The following is an 18,946-nucleotide window of genomic DNA, read 5'->3' as shown; positions in this document are numbered from 1 at the left end:
TACTGCATTTAATTCATTTGTAAGGCCATTCTTTTTCTTTTTTTGAACATACCCTTAAACCCTTCTCCGGAGCGACTTCCCCTCAGGTCCTTCCGCATTGAACTCTGCTGCTGCTACAAAGTCGCTGTGGCAACTGACAGGAACTTTGCATGAGCTCAAATCTCAAATGCACGGATTCTGGAACATTCAAGGTAATATTATTTATATTAGTTCACGTTTTGTCTTGAACTGAATGTTGAAAATAAGTTTGCAGGTTGTTGATTCCTTCTGTGCCCTCTGGTTTAAACTCGCCTTCTAACTTCTCTACATTCATCAAGTCTGTGTGAGAATTTAGCTTAAACCCAAAGACTTACAATACATTCTGTTTCTGTCTGATGTAGTTATGCACAATATACTGAGTTATACTCATTGCCAGTTCATGGTAACAAATAAAGGCATCAATATGGTCAGTAATAAGTTAACATCTAGCCTTTGCTTACCTTTGACCTTTGATTCGTTGATTGTTCCACTGTAGGTGTGTGTCTGCAGTAGCGCAGATGGAGGGAGGACAGAGAGCAACAGTGGCATGGGAGAATGGCACCCTCGCCCCTGTGGGGCATCTCCGCTCAGAGAGGGCGGACAGCCCCACTCCAGGCCTGGTAGAAGGGACTGAACCAGGTCAGAACTTTCCCAAGTGAAATATATAACATTTGGTGTGGAATCTGTTCTAAAAACAAAAACAAACACTGACTGATTGACCAATTCAAGAAAAACAATATCAGTGTATGACTGTCTTTTTTAAACCAAATAGCATACATGACTGATATGGTTTGTTATAGTTTCTTATTATTGACTAATATAGTTTCTAAGCTTCACAGATGTATGTAGTACCAGTTATTAGTACATATGAAAATGTTTAAGTGAAAAAGATGAAGTAATTGGCAAATACTGGATCTTTTGAATGTTTAAAGAGTTCTTGCGTGTGTAGATTTGTAATTACCCTGTACTCACTTTGGGGCTGTTGTGCACATTCAATATAACATTAACAAGACTTGCAAACATAATCCTTCCTTGTGGTTTAGTATAATTTAGCTTGTGTAAATTGAAGTGAGTAATAAACCTTGCCCTCTGTTACTTTCCTGGTGTAAGGTCCGTCACTTCATGAGGTTATTGCTTTGGCTGGATTATTCCACAATATGGCATCTATTTTGCATTTTTTTCATTAGGATCCTTTTATTGCCCAAAATGACTTGAAAAACGCTCATTGTGACCGGGATCTTCTCTCCACACTTGTGACCTGTAACTTGGCCCAGTGGCATCTTCTTTTCTCCATGGAGATAGGTTTATTGTGGTACATTCTTGGCAAAGCGATAACATTAAGGTTAAGGTACACTTTATTATCCCTGTAGGGAAATTAAAGCTTGGGACAAAGCCAGTGGATCCTTTTCTAGAGAAGTTACATAGTGCACCTTTCATTTCCAAATTCTCCATATTGCATATCACTTCCCAAAAACAGTCAGATGCATAATGTTTCTTTTCTTTGGTCATGCATCACAAAGTCGACATTTACTGATTAAATTACTTCATTAATGCAGGTGCAGGGCAGAGGAGTGCTATGTTTGTTCACTCACTGTCCTTTGAGGATTTAACAACAGAGGTCGAGCAGGAGGCACAAAGTGACGCTGACCAGGCCCAGGCCCAGGCCGACACAGAGGAGAGCTGTGAGGAGCTAAAGACCCTCGTTGTGGGGGAGGAGAGCACAGAGGAACTGGACAATGACACGCAGTCAGGCAGTAGGACCAGGGAGGAGGACGTGTGCAGTGATGCCTGGAGGAGCCACAGGAAACACGTGTTTGTGCTCAGTGATGCCGGGAAGCCCATCTATACTCGCTATGGGACAGAGGAGGCGCTGTCCAGCACTATGGGGGTGATGATGGCACTCGTTTCTTTTGTTGAGGCTGATAAGAACATCATCCGCTCCATTCATACAGGTCAGAATTAAAGACTGTTTTTAATCGTCGTTTCAGTGACACAATTTGAGTGAATTCATTTTCATAGTGCTTTGCTTTTCAACAAATTCAAACAAAGAAGATTCCTATAAAATACAGCACTCTCCCATTAAACCTGTGCATCTGATTTTTTTTTCTTTTTTAATAAAGTACATTTATAAAAGTAAAGATAATTTGCTGTATGAAGTAAAAAAAAAAGTATAAGCGATGCAATACTGTACTCAAGCCACCCTCTGTAATCCATTATTGTCATGTTTTTGTTTCAGATGGGTGTAAGGTGGTCTTCCTGACAAAGAGTCCCCTGGTCCTGGTGGGAGTGTCTCGTAGCTGTCAGTCAGACAAGGAGCTTCTACGTGAACTGTTGTACATCTACTATCAGATCGTCAGCCTGCTCACCCTGACCCAGCTCAACCACATATTCAAGCAGAAGCAGAACTATGACTTGCGGCGTCTGCTTGCCGGCTCAGAGTACCTCACGGACAACCTTCTACTTCGCTTAGACCGCGACCCCGGCCTCCTGCTCAGTGCCGTCACCTGCCTTCCTTTGCCAAGCTCTTCCAGGGATGTTGTTTCCTCCTCCTTACAGGCTGCGAAATCCAAAAACCTCGTCTTCTCTATTCTGCTGGCTGGAGACCGTTTAGTCACTCTGGTGAGGAAAAAGGACCAGTATTTGCACCACATAGATTTACACTTGGTCTTCAATCTGGTCGGATCCTCCTCTTCATTCCGCGAGGGCGAAGGCTGGACCCCCATTTGTTTGCCAAAGTTCAACACTGCAGGGTTTTTCCACGCGCACATTTCCTACCTAGAACCGGGGTCGGAGCTCTGCCTGATCTTAGTCTCAACAGACAGGGAGGACTTTTTCAACATGTCTGACTGCAAGAAACGCTTTCTGGAAAGACTGACCAAACGCAGTGCATATCAAGCTATGAAGGAAGCACTCAAATGTCCCAGCTACTCTGTTGAGCAGGTTGGAATCCCAGAACTTCGACACTTCTTGTACAAGTCTAAGAGTTCAGGACTCTATACCAGGTACACTGCTCTGATGTATTTCCTCTTTGTTGAATAGATGCAATCTAAAACGATGTACATATTATTTTAAGGTTCCCTTTCTGGATGACGTCTGTAGAAGGTCTGGATTGTGTAGCACTACAATGAAAACTGCTGAAAACTGTTTTTTTTTTTTTTTAGTCCAGAGTTGCCTCTCCTGTATCAGTCTGAAGAACAACAAGAACGGCTCCTGAGCTTGTATCAGGACCTTCACAGTCATTTACACCATCCAACAAGACCACTGTGCTCCTTCTACTGCTGCAGTGAAAAAGAAAATCTCCTAGCATGGGTAAGGTTTGGAGAGATGCGTGTCATTTTTCTGCTCATGTGCCCGTTGTACACCAAAGTAATTAGAACCCTTGGTGACTAAATCAGTTTTTAAGACTATGTAACTTTATAATAGCAAAAAACAGAGCAAGACAGCCAGTTTGGTTCTTAGTTAAAAGTTCTAAGCTTATCAGACATTAAATGCATTGCAGAGGATTGCGGGAATAGAAAGGTTTCACATTTTTAAAATCCGCATTGCTAATTTTTCATAATTTACGATCATATTTATGATTGTAAATGTCTTGAAAGCTGTTTTGATTTTAGTTTTCATAAATTAAGTTTGATTTAAGTCAAATGAATACATCTATGGATGAAAGTCACCAACATGCCTCCAAACCATGTAATATAATCATCATTTTCTGTTTCAGGTGACAAGTGGGTTTGAACTTTATCTTTGCTTCACTCCACTGGCAACTAAGGCGGTGGCTGTTTCTGCTGTCAACAAACTGCTGAAGTGGATCAGGAAAGAGGAAGACCGTTTGTTCATCTTGAGTCCGCTTACATACTAAAATCTAGCTCTCTATTTAATGTGCCACACTGAATGTCCAATTGCCTGGTGCTAAGAACAGTGGATTTGAGAATCACGTACAAGAGAATATGATAATTTTGTTGATCAGAAACAAATACTAAATGCAATATTTTTACTTATCTTTCATAATTTTAAACTACTTTTGATTATAACAGTACTGTTGATCTTGTATACAGTTTAAGTCTGAAATTTAAAAAGACTTACTTTGTCATTTCTAAATGTACTTTAAAGTAGAATGAAGCTTCACTGTATTCCTCTCTTCTCAAAATTGATATCTGTGTAATCATTAGATATTCTACATGCCACATTTTCTTTACAGACCACAGTCCAAATAGGATTGTTAAATGTCCATGAAATGTCTTTCTTATTTATTTACAACAGGTTATAACTGTTCAAGTAAAACGGTACAAATAGAAACATTTTGTGGTAAACTGTAAACAAACAGACATGCTGCTAATGGTGTTTTTGTACATTAAAAATGGCTCTCTGTATTTAGTCACATTGTCCATTATTTAGTCAAAATTTAGGCCATTTCTCAGTCATCTATTTTCAAATGCCCCCAGATTTACAATAGTAGGCTAAATATTGTAGTATTTGCTGCAAAACAACCTTCCTTGTATTTTACAAAACACAAAGTGAAAGTCTTCAAGATTCAAAAATATTTATTTGTATCTCTGTTTATATATTTTATCTTGTTTTTTTTTTAATTAATTTACAAAAATCATTTAAACACACAAATGTTATGTTCTAATACATGATGGCTTGTTTTATTATCTGGCCCTCAAAAATGATGCACTGAGCACAAGACTAAATCGAGACTGACCAGAGCTGCTGTGTTGACTAAACAATAAGAAACAAGTGTACATGATGTGTTTTGAATTAAATGTAATAAACATGTATTTTTAACCAATAGTTTATTATGAATTATTAAAATTTTACATTTACATCAACATTTTGTATTTCTTTGAATACACATTTGCTGGCTTTGGTGTCCACAATGGTTTCAAACACGATCACGTGTTGAACAGTAATGGCTAAAGACAGACACTAGATTTAAGGATGCATTCACACACTTGCTCACACATCACAGCAATATTGGGACTAAAGACTAAAATGCCACCAAAATGTCGTGTTGACATGTAAAAAACTAAACGGTCAATAACCCCACATTAGAAGCATAATTTTACAATAAGTACAAAATAAGCCTCCGCCCACCTTATCACGCACCCTGATCCAATGATCCACGTGAAGGTGAATGGGCGCGTGTTGACGCGTCTTTACGCACAGCGGCTTCACGCGGCGGCGGCGGCACAGAGGGAGGAGCGGCTGTGCGCAACAGGATCCACCCTTCAGCTCACACTCAAGTTAAACACGAAACCAACATGTGTGTGCTCCAGGCGAATACAGACAGTTTGACATGAATTCATATCCAACGTGTTGACTTTAAGTTTGTATGTAAACTGGTGCTGAGGAGTCTGGAGGGGTTTGACCTGGAGGAGCCCCATCCCGAGGTAAGCGCAGCACATTCGAATAGCTCCTTTTCATTCTGATTGATTGGTACTCTTATTATGCTATTGAGACAAGTGGTGTCGAAAATAATGTAACAGTTTAGACAATTGTAAAACAATAACCCAAAGCAGTAACATACATAAGTTGCAGTCAAAACATGTTAGGTAAGCCTAGCCTTCATTTGATGTTTGTGCTACTCTCTGACAACCCCCTGTTGATCTGTCTCACCATTTAGGCTCCTGTGAACACTATACTGTAGCCTACATGTGGCTACATTTGGACACTTTGAAGAGTAACACAAAGTTTATTGATGCATATCCTATGCATTGTATAATGGACATGTCTAAGCATGATGGTTGTTTATTGTAGTCATTCTTTCACAGATGATCGCTGCACAAAATGCAATGCACTGATGAGATGCCAGATCAATGCATCCTTTGGTTACAATATGCCCTATAGGAATATTGATTGATTGAAATAGTGCTTGACTCACAAATCCCAGTGGAAATCTGCTCTGCTCTGAATAATGAAGCAGCATTTCATTATTTTCTTGTTGTACAGACACCCTTGACCAAAATACAACTGAATGATGGAAAATATAGATATAGTACCCAGAAAACGTGTAGAGGTAAATTGGTGCCATTACTATGTAAACTCATGTGTGCTTTGAAACACTAACCTTAACCTTGGTTCACTTGGCACCATTAAAATGTAACAACCACTAGTTGCCTTCTATGAATAATTAAATTGGATACATTTGGTATGTGTAATCATACACAGTGTGGTAAAATGAAATACATACTTTTTATTTTTCATTGTTTTATTATGGACTGTAGATGGGGATCAAAAGAACAGCACTGAAACAGTTGAACTTTCACCTATCACAGGGTGTCTTATGACCATCAGTCCGTGCACATCTTTCCTTGAAAAAGACACGTAGAGGGTGTGACAGGAATTTTAAAGTAGACAGGCACTTGTTCTTGAATACAGCCTGCCCCAATGTGCCTGGTTAATGATCACACAGTTATGGCTCCTTAGCACCATTTCAAACATGGTCACATCTGGGCACTTTATTAAAATATCCTGTTGGACACAATCAATCAAACAATATGATGTTCTACTAGAAGATGAAAGCTGATAGCCTTTGCAGTAACAATAAAGTTGTATTCAGAACAATAAAGTAATTGCTTTGGCTTATGTACAATTAATAGTCTTTTAGGGTCCACAGTGAGGAAACTGTAGTTGTTGTTTTTTTTTTTTGCACACATTCAAACTGCTTGGTTATTATAGTATGTTTTAACAAACCATGGGCATTAGAAAAACCCTGTCAGAATGTATGATGAGATATTCACATTATTGCATGTTTGTGTATATAGCACTAGAGTAAATGTTGTTTCTCCTTGCTCAGGTATCAGCTGGACCTGAAGATGTGGCTTTCCAGACTTCGGTGTTGGAGGTAGCACATCCTTCCTGGTCCGCACTGAGTTCCCTGTGCACTTTGAGGAGATGTTGCACTGGGCCACACATTGGGGGACATGTGTCTGGCTCCAGACTCTGTTGGCCTATGCCTTGGCCAACTGTTCCTCTCTTGCTCCCAGCCCTCTCAACTTCTCAGTAGTGTACACTATGCCCTTCTTCCAGGCCCGGGGTCCCATCCAGAACATTGTGAACAATTCTCTGTATCAGGAGGTGTATGTGGCATCTGAAAATGTGATTGAGGCTGTGAACCGGAGCCTGGAGAAGGTGTGGCAGCTTCGCACTGGGCCAGTGGGTAGTCCCGAGTGTCAGATTTGCTCTTTGTGTGACATAGACAAGGATCCTAACTTTTTGGAAGACACAAATAATCAGGTTCTGCTTTTGGACACTCTTTTCATGTATTTATATTCCTGTGGAAGCTCTCAATATGGAGTGTGTTACTTCCACCAACTCAGCTCAAATGGAGAAACCCCTTCCCTTTCAAAGTGTCTCTATGGGAAAGAGTCCAACTCTGCTGCATACTGTCCTGACTGTGTGGCCAGTCCTCTGGGCACCAAGGTGACCATGGTGGAGGAGGGTCAGACCGTCTACTTTTTTGTTGCAGCCTCAGTTAATGACAGTGTGACCCAGCGTTATGGGAGGAAATCCATCTCCGTTCGGCGACCTCTGGCTACAGAAGATGGCTTCTACAGTGACGTGCGAGGCCTGACTGTGCAGCCAGGTCTGCGCAGGACTTACCACATTGAGTATGTCTACAGCTTCTTCACACAGGAGTTTGTCTATTTCTTGTCAGTGCAAAGGGAGAGCCCCAATCAGGACTCCTCTCCTTTTCAAACCCGTTTGGGCCGACTGCCACGCAATGAATGGGAGATGAAGAGATATAGAGAGATCATTTTGGAGTGTCGCTTTGAGCCCAAGCGGCGCCGCAGGAACGTGGCAAGTGAACCTTACAAAGATATAGTGTACAATGTGGTGCAGGCGGCACATTTTGGTCGGGCAGGCAGGGAACTGGCCGAGGAGCTGGGAGCAGAGGAGGAGGATGACATACTGTATGGAGTGTTTGCTGTTACTGATGATAACGGAGTGACAGAGCACGACTCGGCTCTGTGCGCCTTCCCTATGGACAACGTCAACAAGGCCATTAGTGATGGAGTGGATGACTGCTGTGAGTCAGGCCCGGAGCAGCTGTCCAGGGGTCTCTGCCATTTCCAGCCCTGTGAGAGCTGTCCACATGAGGTGAATCTGCTATGCACACATCCAGCCCATTGTAGCAAATTGTACTGAGGGAGATGCAGAGTAGTAATAGCTGTTCCAGTACTAGATACCAGATACTAGATACTAGTACCACGCTTCTGAGTTTGACTCTTTTCATGTTCTCAAATGGGAATAGAATTGCCTTCTTTGAGATGGGGAATATATTAAATTATTAACAATATTGTGAATGTTGAAGATATGCAAAATTTGAATAGCGGGTATATAGTTTATATAATATAAATATATTTCAAAATGTGGGGGGTAAAATGCAATTAAATGATTACAAATAAAAATGCATCAACTTGTGTTGTAATCTTTCAAAACAAGGTAGTGACTTCTTTCAACATTTCTTTGATTCTTAGGCATCAGCTAATGGCTGACACATTTGATCCAATTTCTTGTATTTCTTTGTAGGATTTCCAAAATATCTTGATTATTGTTATTGAAATTTTTGCCCACCACTACTTCTACTAACTAGAATATATGCTGCATACATACATACAGACACTGCTTGGCATTGCTTTATTATTTTTTATTTGTTAACCTATTCTTCAGGAAAAACAATTCACATGGCATCATTATCCTGAGGGGAGGGCAATATTAACAGAAATGCATATCTCAATATTTTTGGAGTATCCCGATAACAATATTCTGTCAAACAAGTCGTTTAATATATTAGTTTACGTTTACATACTTGACAGAAAATATTACAGAAATATATATTTTAAAGCATTTTTTAAAAATCTTTAAATATTGATTAAATGCACACTGTTGTATGTTTTATGGTTATTTTTGAGAATCATCTGTGTGTACAGCAGTAATATTTCTGGCTACATTTGTGGCACAAGCCAATACTAGTTATTACTAAATGGATTTGGAAATTCTAACCACTAAATTTCCACAGCGTATATCCTAAAATATTGTTACAGTTACATTATAATTAACACATTTGAGTTTGTGGAATTGGATAGCAAAGAAGAAGTATAAATATGGAGAATCATTTTCTGATCTGTTTAGACTTTTATAGACATTTCCCTTAGGCTCAGACTCACATTCCTCCCAGGCTTCTCGTGTTGGCTGCTGTTGTAAATATTGAGTAAGCTGCCAATGGGAGACTCACATTTTTAAGAAGAGTACAGGCCTGTCTCATAAGGTATTCAGTAATTCCAAGGCAGTGTGTTACTAGGTTTCACTTGCATTATTATCAGATTATGGATAAATAATAGATTAGTTTTACTGGATACAGTTCATTAAAATATTATAAGTATAAGTATTTTCTGGTATAAAGGCTTTATTAGACAGGACAACTGCAGCATGAAATGGGGAGAGAGAGGGAAGAGACAATCAGCAAATGGTTGCGGGCTAGAATCGGACCCACAATGCAACATGTGCAACGCTCTTATCCACTGCATTTGTTGAACCAAGGGAGATTTCAAGTTGCTAAGTACTTGGTGTTTATTCAAAAGTAACCTGACAATATAGTGTGATAATTGTATTATTAATGAATGAATGATCCAGCAGCTTATCTGGTTGTTCCATGATTATTTTGTTTATTTTTTTATATTTTTTAAACATGAAAAGCAAATGTTTTAATGTTTGACTGTTTGATCTTGAGCTTTATTCCTTTCTATCATGACAGAAATCTGCAATGTGAGGCTTAGTGTTGTATACAAACAGCCAGCGTTTAACTAATCATTATGTATTTGAGATGCAGTATTTAGAATGCATTATGCAATGTATATGTGAAAGAGTAGTTAGTCTAATTCATCAAAAATAATCATGAAAACATTTCACATGCACAGAAACAGTACAATGCATGATGAGGTGTGTGTCACTTTTGTAAGGTTCTGATCACATGATCTCACTTATCTTATTTGCCATGTGTTTCTGGTCCTTGGTTACTGCAGAACCTTTGCTCTAACTGCCAGGTCCATTTTTCTGTAGGTAAGGTCTGTATTAAAGGACAATATTGTCAAACCAGAATAACAGTACTGTGAATATTAAATAGATACATAGATATTTGTTTGTCAAGACGTTTTGTGAAGGTTTTTAAAGGACTTTCTGTGACCTTCAACAAAAACAGTTGAAATGCTAGCCTTTTCCCTGTTTCTGAATCCAGAGTATGGAAAACAGTGCCACATGCAGAGACTACCCCACCATGGTATCCAAGCCTTACTACAGAGTGGATCTCTTCAACAGGCAGATGACAGACATTCTGCTCACTTCACTGCTGGTTACAACCATTGAGAACAAGACCGTGGCTCACATTGGCACATCCACTGGTCGGCTGCTACAGGTACAACATGGAGAGAAGATTAACATTCTGGTGGCTGTTGTGGTTGTTGATGTCTTGTGCTTTATTGTTGACAGCTTGTACTGACCAGATCCAGCCCAATTATATTTGCTAACTATTCTTTGATGGAGAACCAGAGAGTGTCGTCCATTGCTGCCTTGTACTCTTCAGAGTATCTGCTGTTTGTGGTTGGAGACAAGGTACTGTCTGGTACGCTGTCATAAATGTCAACTGTAGTTACAGGGACTTTTTCCCATATCGATGAGAGGGAGAAAACAAAGTCTATGTGTATTATGACAAGCTCTTATTTTTGTAAAAACGCACATAAGGTGATTTTTATTGTCCAGGAATTCGCTTTAGCAATATGGGGCAACACTAAACAATAAATAATATTAGAAAAAGCGGTCAACTGAACGTGAACATAGTCAGAATAAAATACCGGTACTTTCTATTGTTACCATTGAGAATGTGAGTCTCAGATGAGCATGAATCTGTGTTCCAGATGGTCCAGGTGCCTCAGAGAGGTCCAGGGTGTCAGCACTTCCTGACCTGTGCCATGTGTCTGACTGCTCCTAAGTTCATGGGCTGTGGGTGGTGCTCTGGGGTGTGCTCATGGGAAAGTGAGTGCCACAACCGCTGGAGGAACGATTCTTGTCCTCCTGGGATTTCTGGGGTGAGAACATTTTTGTTTGTCTTTCAAATTCTACGAGTGCTTTAACTATATTCTTATTGATGTAGTTCTTCCCACGGACTGCTCCTCCTGATGGACAGACAGAAATAACAGTTTGTGGTTGGGAGTTCCAGTCACCTTTAAGACCTGCAATAAGTTCAAGAACACACCATATTCGATTGGGACAGAATCCTTGCACTGTGCTTCCAGTCAAAAGCAACAACACACAGTGGGTCTATATTATGTCAAATATATTCTCTTCATGTGGGTAGGTTCCCCCTGTGAGCTGCTCCTCACGTTAAATTACATATTCTACAAACGTTGTTGTTAAAATTGTGCCTGTACAGTTTTCAAATAATAGGTTATTGTAATGTCACTATAACGCAAACGTTTTTTTTCGTGTGCTTCGCTGTAGCTTGGTGTGTAAGATCCGCTCTGGAGCCACAGAGTTGTCCAAGCCGGTCAACGTTTCCATTGAGGTGCATGAAGGCAAGGTGGAGGGTCGCTATTCAATAGATGGGAGAGCGGAAATGCCAGGATTCACCTTTGTGGTATTATTTAGTTTCAATACAGTAAAGTCTATAATATATAGAATGAATGCTCAAACTGTGCTTGGTGGACCTGCAGATTCCAAACATCACTGAAATTCAACCTAATTATGGGCCTCTTGTGGGGGGCACACTTGTCACCATCACTGGACCTCACTTAGACGCTGGAAAAACAAGAAAAGTCACTCTCAATGATGTGCACTGTCCCATAAAATGGTATTCATTTATTAGTGTTATCTTATTATGCTGTCTGATTCACATGTTGCAATTAAATCAGCAGCTCTCCTGGGATCAGGACTACACTGCTGCTCAGTATTTTCATTGTATAATATGGGGTTTGTCTTCAAATGCACACTCAATAACACTGTGTACTCCTGTGCATTATAAGGCTTGAGGGAGGACATGATTTATATATCCTGTGTGTATAAAGGATCACAGAACCAAGAGACAACATGTCCTCCATCATCTGCCTTTCTCAGCCCATGTCAGAAGTCAGGGATGTCCCACTAAGTGTTTTCATTGACAAGTCTCCCATTCTCACTAACAAAGTGTTCTACTACAAAGAAAACCCTAAGATTACATCTGTGCTGCCTGACTGCAGCTTTGACAGGTGAGCAGTGTCTGAAATATTGTAAATTCCTGTATTATAATGCTTTAGTCCTGTGTTTGGTAACAGGGCGATATATTTCTCCTCAGGGGTTCAAAAATTGCTATTGAAGGAGAAAACCTTGATTCTGTATACCGTACTATTGTGCGCTTCAAACCCAATGAGAGCCACCTTAAGCCTGTCACAAGAGTAAATATATTTATTTTATTTTATTTTTTTAACCTTTACTTATCAGGCAAAACATTAAGAGCAAATTATTATTTACAATGCTGCCCTGGATTCTGGATCGATACAGAAATAGATCTTTTTAAACATGATGCTGAAGCTAATATCAATATGTTCCAGGAATGCACAGGTAAATCGTCACCAAACAGGCTGGAGTGCATCACTCCAGTTTTTCCCCGGGATGAGACTGAGGAAGGAGCGCTGTCGTTTGATATGGACGGGGCCCTGGGGCTATGGAACAGGGAGTTCTCCTACCACCCATATGGAGAGCCTATTCCCTTTGAAACAGATGGACATGTGCTTAGTTTGTACCCAGGATTTGATGAGGTCTCACTACATGTAAGAAAGTAAAGATTATACTATATGTACTCTGTATATTCTGATATTTAAAGTAACAATCAGATTCTGCATCTTTTCAGCATCAGAAGCTGAACCTGGTGAGCTCTTGTATGACCATCATTATGACTGTAGCAGGAGTTGACTGTGACGCTAAGGTCTTGGATAATGAGATCACCTGCCGAATACCTAAAAACATGACCATTCCCAGAGAAGGTCTGCCTGTAAAGGTGAGGAAGGTACAAAAGTGGGTTCACTGTATGAGTGAAATTATAAGGAAGATCTTTAGGTAACACACAAAGACCAATTATGTTCTGCTGTAATTCTTACGCAAGTCTTATTTTTTGCTGTTGCTTGCGTTGAATAGAAGCATTATTATGTCATGCAACTCATTTTCACAATAACAGAAACGTATGTATGTTATTCCATTTGAAAGTATGTTTTGACATCCTGCAGATATCCATTAATGGGCAAGTGCATAACGTAGGCACTGTGGTCAGGGTCAGTAGCCACTATATGGTTGGCATTGTACTGGGAATCCTGGCCGCCCTGGTTGCTGGGGCGGTACTTGCCTTTGCTGTTATGAAACATCTGAGGAAGAAGAAAAAAGGTAGTGGACCTTGTTCTAACATGTCCTTCTAACCTATAACCCGCTGCGTCTGAAACTGTGATTAAACTGTTCAACTAGAACACTCCTGTGTTACACTCCAGCAGTTCTAATGATTCAAATATGTTGTGAAACCTTTCAGCTCTGATGGTGGAGGGTCGCTTGTCCCACACTGCAAACCGTTCTGGCTCAAACACTGTGGCGCTCACCCCTGTTGGAGACTACAGACGAGGTGACGTTCGGGCAGAGCACTTTTCTTTCATGTATAACAGAACATGTAATCAGAAATGCAGCTGATCCACATACCTCTAAAATAAACTGCTTTTTGGCTGGTTTGACAGTGGTGTCCAGGGGCCCCACCACTCCCTTGATGGGGCCTGTTGGGCCTATGGCGTTCCCAGGCCTGGCATATAGAGCAAGCAGCATAGATCCCACACTCACCCCACTCATGCCTGCAGAAAAAATATCCATCACAAGCTTCTGCCCGGAATTATTAGAGGAGGTGAAGGATGTGCTCATACCCGCTGTGCAACTTATTGTGCATTATCACAAGATCATTGGCAAAGGTGTGGTTTGAACATGTGTCTGTAAATGTAACATAAGACACACTGGTCACTTGGAATTACATTTTGTGTGTTTTCTCTAGGACATTTTGGAACTGTATATCATGGCTACTTTACAGACCAAAACAACAGAGAAATCCACTGTGCTGTTAAATCTTTGAATAGTGAGTAACTTTTATTTTGTTTGTTTTCACCATAAAATGTGTAAAATGTGATATATGTTTATGGAATTAAATCAATCTAGAGCCAAATTACAGTCACGGGTTTGTTGCTTGTTATTAAATACATAATGCATAATTATGTCAACTATCTTTCCCCTTTTCCTATAAATAACATGTTTGAACCTCTACAACTTCTATTGTCCAGTATAATGGAGATGACATTATAGTTTCAGCTCCACTCCTGACCTTTATACCTTTAGCACCTGTATTGTACTTTTTGTTCTGTATGTATGCACACTGTTTATGTTTCCCAATCCTATTATTGACTGTACACCCTGTTTTTAATGTATTGCAATCATATGTAATTGTTCTTTGACAGGAATAACAGATGTAGAGGAAGTTGAACAGTTTTTGAAAGAGGGTATTATAATGAAAGCTCTCCATCACACTAATGTGCTGTCTCTGCTGGGCATCCTCTTGCCACAAGAAGGCCTCCCTCTAGTGGTACTTCCCTATATGAAACATGGAGACCTGCGTCACTTCATCCGCTGTGAGAAGAGGGTATGACTATTACATGAGTCGTCCACCATCTGTTTTATATCCTTTACAATCTGTATCACTGTTTTAATTCAGTGAGTGTTTTTTTGTCTTTGTTGGATTTGTAGAATCCAACTGTGAAGGATCTGATTGGCTTTGGCCTCCAGGTTACCAAAGGAATGGAATATTTGGCTCAGAAAAAGTTTGTGCACAGAGATCTCGCTGCTCGTAATTGCATGTGAGTCACAGATATTTGCAGTGATATGATCTATAATGAAATATTATTCAGAATGGCACTTATTGCTCTTTTCCTCAGGTTAGATGAGTCCTACACTGTGAAGGTGGCCGACTTTGGCATGGCCAGGGATGTGTTTGACAAAGAGTACTACAGTGTACAAGATCACAGGAAGGCCAAGTTGCCAGTTAAGTGGATGGCTATTGAAAGTCTACAAACACAGAAATTCACTTCCAAATCAGATGTGGTAAGGAAATGGGCCTCTAACAAAAGAAAAGATGTTGCTTATTACTGCCTTGATAGCTATTTCTTGTTACTGCAGTGGTCTTTTGGTGTTCTCATGTGGGAGATGCTGACCAGAGGTGCAAGCCCATATCCAGAAGTTGACCCTTACGATGTAACACATTATTTGATGAAAGGGAGGAGGCTTCCTCAGCCACAGTACTGTCCTAACCCTTTGTAAGTACTTTTCCTTTGTAATTTGACATTTTTAAAAGCAGATAGACACAATGTTGCTTATAATAGGACATTTCATTACTGTATTTTAAACAAAGAAGTTTAAAATAAGTCAATCGTCAACCTGTTATGGAACCATGGTTAAGCAGTGCATCTTGAGGGTTAATGTGTACATCAAGTAATGATATATTTGCGTGTTTATGTATGTGTGTGATGATCAACTATTGACTGGCTTACAGGTTCAACTGTGATATCACTCTGTTAAGTGGAAAAGAGTTTTCTAAAAAACATTACAACATTACATTGATTCATAACAAAGCCTTATAAGATAAAAGTAATTAAAAAGGATAGCAATTTTTTCACATTTATTATTTGATATCAGCTGGATGAAATATTATCCTTTAAAATGTACCTAGCCATGGTCCTGTGATGTTCTCTTCAACAGTCAGTTATTTACACTTGATGTCTAATATGCATATATCTACAGGTATAGCATAATGTTGCAATGTTGGGATCCAGAGCCAGAACGCAGACCCAATTTTGCCACTCTGGTGTCAGCTGTGTCCACTATCCTGTCCAGCCTGGAAGGGGAGCACTACATCAGTCTGAACATTACCTATGTGAACCTGGACCAGCCCCGGCCCTATCCTGCACTCACTGAATCTGCTGATGAGCAAGACTCCACAGACTTGGAAGACTTGAACTCAGGCTCCTCCTCCTCCGGGAACAGCACATAGACGCACATAGATCTTTGAGATGCACTCATTGGAAGTATTTCACTTTGTTGAACTTGAAGTGTTTTTCCAGAAGACTATAGTTTGTTTTGTTGTTTTTACAAAGGCTGTGTACATTAGTACACATTAGCTAGAGAGTCTTCACTGTTAAATCTATGCTCTTCTTACACATGCCATTATTCAGTGTCTATATACATATAAATGTACACAGAGTAGCACTGAGCAGTTAGACAAAAAGAGCCAATAGGTACAAAAATAAAACTATTTGCAAAAATACTTAGTGACTAAACTGTGCATTATACAGTGTATAATATATAATGTACCGTACAATGTAGCTGCTTTTCACTCAGAAGTTGCATTTGCACATATTCATGTCATGCCACGTTTCTGACTCCTTCAAATCAAATCAAATCAATTTATTTTTGTAAGGCCCAAAATCACAACAACAGTTGCCTCTGAGGGCCACAGGGAGAAATGAATCAACAATGTCTGTGGTGGCGATGAAGTCAGACAATGTCCTTCATGGTTACTTCTGGCTTGTTCAATAAACAAATGTATTTATTTGTTTACAGAATTGTGGTCACTGTTTTTATGATTTACCTAATGACATTATTGGATCCATTACACAATGCTTGTGAGGCAAGGTGTAAGTCTCGTAACTTAGCACTAGAGGGCAATGTATGGCAAGAATGATTTTATTGTGAATTGTTTATTCAATACACTATTCCCCTGTAATACATAAATATGTTCACTCCTTGGCCATTCTGTAAATTACATTAACAAAGTCTGTTAGATCTCAGATCATGACAGCTCAACAAATGTAACCGAGTGGCCTACTTCCGTTTTAAACTTTTATTTCTACTGCCCTTTGATGTTTTTGGCTCAAGTAAATTATAGCATTTTCAATTTAAATGACCGAAAACAGAAATATCTAGCATAGACAAATAACCAGTCAGTGAGAAAAATATGATTTAAAGATCTCCCCCAACAAAAACAAAGTCAGGGAAAACCACAGGGAAACAACCATCATAAAGTTGTCTCTTTTTTCAGGCTGCCAGCAACAAAAGTAGGTCCTTGTGCACTAGCCTCTTTGATTTTAGACAGAGCTTGAGACAAGTCAAAATATGTGTTTGTGGTGTGCTGGCCAGAGCAAAGAGTCTTTGTAGTCCTCTTCCTGTTTTGTAAGTTCTATATGGGCTTCGGAATGATACTAGAAATCTATTTGTAGCACATTAAAGAGTACTATTGTACGATGCATCTTTATTTACTACTTACTGCAGCTACAACTACTATCAAGCACAATACTACTATCAAGCACAATACTACTATCAAGCACAATACAACTGCTATCAAACACAATACTACTATCAAGCACAATACTACTATCAAGCACAATACAACTACTATCAAGCACAATACAACTACTATCAAGCACAATACAACTACTATCAAGCACAATACTACTATCAAGCACAATACTACTATCAAGCACAATACAACTACTATCAAGCACAATACAACTACTATCAAGCACAATACAACTACTATCAAGCACAATACTACTATCAAGCACAATACTACTATCAAGCACAATACAACTACTATCAAGCACAATACAACTACTATCAAACACAATACTACTATCAAGCACAATACTACTATCAAGCACAAAACAACTACTATCAAGCACAATACAACTACTATCAAGCACAATACAACTACTATCAAGCACAATACAACTACTATCAAGCACAATACAACTACTATCAAACACAATACTACTATCAAGCACAATACAACTACTATCAAGCACAATACTACTATCAAACACAATACTACTATCAAGCACAATACAACTACTATCAAGCACAATACTACTATCAAACACAATACTACTATCAAGCACAATACAACTACTATCAAGCACAATACAACTACTATCAAGCAAAATACAACTACTATCAAGCACAATACAACTACTATCAAGCACAATACTACTATCAAGCACAATACTACTATCAAGCACAATACAACTACTATCAAGCACAATACAACTACTATCAAACACAATACTACTATCAAGCACAATACAACTACTATCAAGCACAATACAACTACTATCAAGCACAATACAACTACTATCAAGCACAATACAACTACTATCAAGCACAATACAACTACTATCAAGCACAATACTACTATCAAGCACAATACAACTACTATCAAACACAATACAACTACTATCAAGCACAATACAACTACTATCAAGCACAATACTACTATCAAACACAATACTACTATCAAGCACAATACAACTACTATCAAGCACAATACAACTACTATCAAACACAATACTACTATCAAGCACAATACTACTATCAAGCACAATACAACTACTATCAAGCACAATACTACTATCAAACACAATACTACTATCAAGCACAATACAACTACTATCAAGCACAATACAACTACTATCAAGCAAAATACATGGGCATTTTTGTTGTTTTATAATTCTGGGAAACAAAAAACAATCAAATTGAACCCCATAACCAACCACAACCAAAATAGGACTAATTATTGTTTTTTTCCCTTTAAATATTGTGGTTTCTCAAAGTGTTGGTCGAGGTGGTTGGGTAACAAAGGAAGAACTTGTTAACACTAGCCTCTGTATTTTAAAAGAAGTCTATTACAGAAAGCAGTGTCTCAATAATGTCTTCCCACTTTTTTGTTTTATATAATTTTCAAACACTTTCTCTATTAAATCGTGCCTCCTGTCAGTTTTCTAGGTTGTAATTAAATTATACATTTGAGTTATTTATTCAGGCTTATTTGTACATA

At 39.1% G+C, this 18,946-nt stretch overlaps 2 protein-coding genes across 3 annotated transcripts; both read left to right on the top strand.

Moving 5' to 3' along the window:
• The first annotated feature begins 93 nt into the window (after positions 1-93).
• On the top strand, positions 94-4,091 carry mon1a (MON1 secretory trafficking family member A). Its single transcript, XM_072451934.1, has 6 exons — positions 94-191; positions 515-657; positions 1,575-1,970; positions 2,255-3,020; positions 3,180-3,327; positions 3,734-4,091. Exons 2-6 carry the CDS (start codon positions 537-539, stop codon positions 3,872-3,874), a joined length of 1,572 nt encoding a protein of 523 aa, XP_072308035.1. The 5' UTR covers positions 94-191; positions 515-536; the 3' UTR covers positions 3,875-4,091.
• Positions 4,092-6,815: 2,724 nt separating this feature from the next.
• Positions 6,816-16,140, top strand: mst1rb (macrophage stimulating 1 receptor b). 2 transcript variants are annotated; one of them, XM_072451932.1, is made up of 20 exons: positions 6,816-8,115; positions 10,253-10,429; positions 10,504-10,626; positions 10,929-11,099; positions 11,165-11,325; positions 11,512-11,647; positions 11,724-11,860; positions 12,075-12,254; positions 12,341-12,440; positions 12,597-12,815; positions 12,896-13,042; positions 13,269-13,422; positions 13,562-13,651; positions 13,761-13,985; positions 14,066-14,146; positions 14,523-14,704; positions 14,809-14,918; positions 14,997-15,162; positions 15,238-15,374; positions 15,859-16,140. In XM_072451932.1, exons 1-20 carry the CDS (start codon positions 6,910-6,912, stop codon positions 16,106-16,108), a joined length of 4,152 nt encoding a protein of 1,383 aa, XP_072308033.1. In that variant the 5' UTR covers positions 6,816-6,909; the 3' UTR covers positions 16,109-16,140. The 2 variants fall into 2 exon arrangements, with proteins under 2 accessions (XP_072308033.1, XP_072308034.1); XM_072451933.1 differs by lacking the exons at positions 15,238-15,374; positions 15,859-16,140 and having other exon boundaries at positions 15,002-15,138.
• Positions 16,141-18,946: the final 2,806 nt, after the last annotated feature.

Source organism: Eucyclogobius newberryi, unplaced genomic scaffold (genome assembly GCF_026437365.1).
Source record: "Eucyclogobius newberryi isolate DKJ021-1_F unplaced genomic scaffold, fEucNew1.0.hap1 SCAF_19, whole genome shotgun sequence".
NCBI lineage: Eukaryota > Metazoa > Chordata > Actinopteri > Gobiiformes > Gobiidae > Eucyclogobius > Eucyclogobius newberryi.
This window is presented reverse-complemented; position numbering and strand designations above follow the sequence as displayed.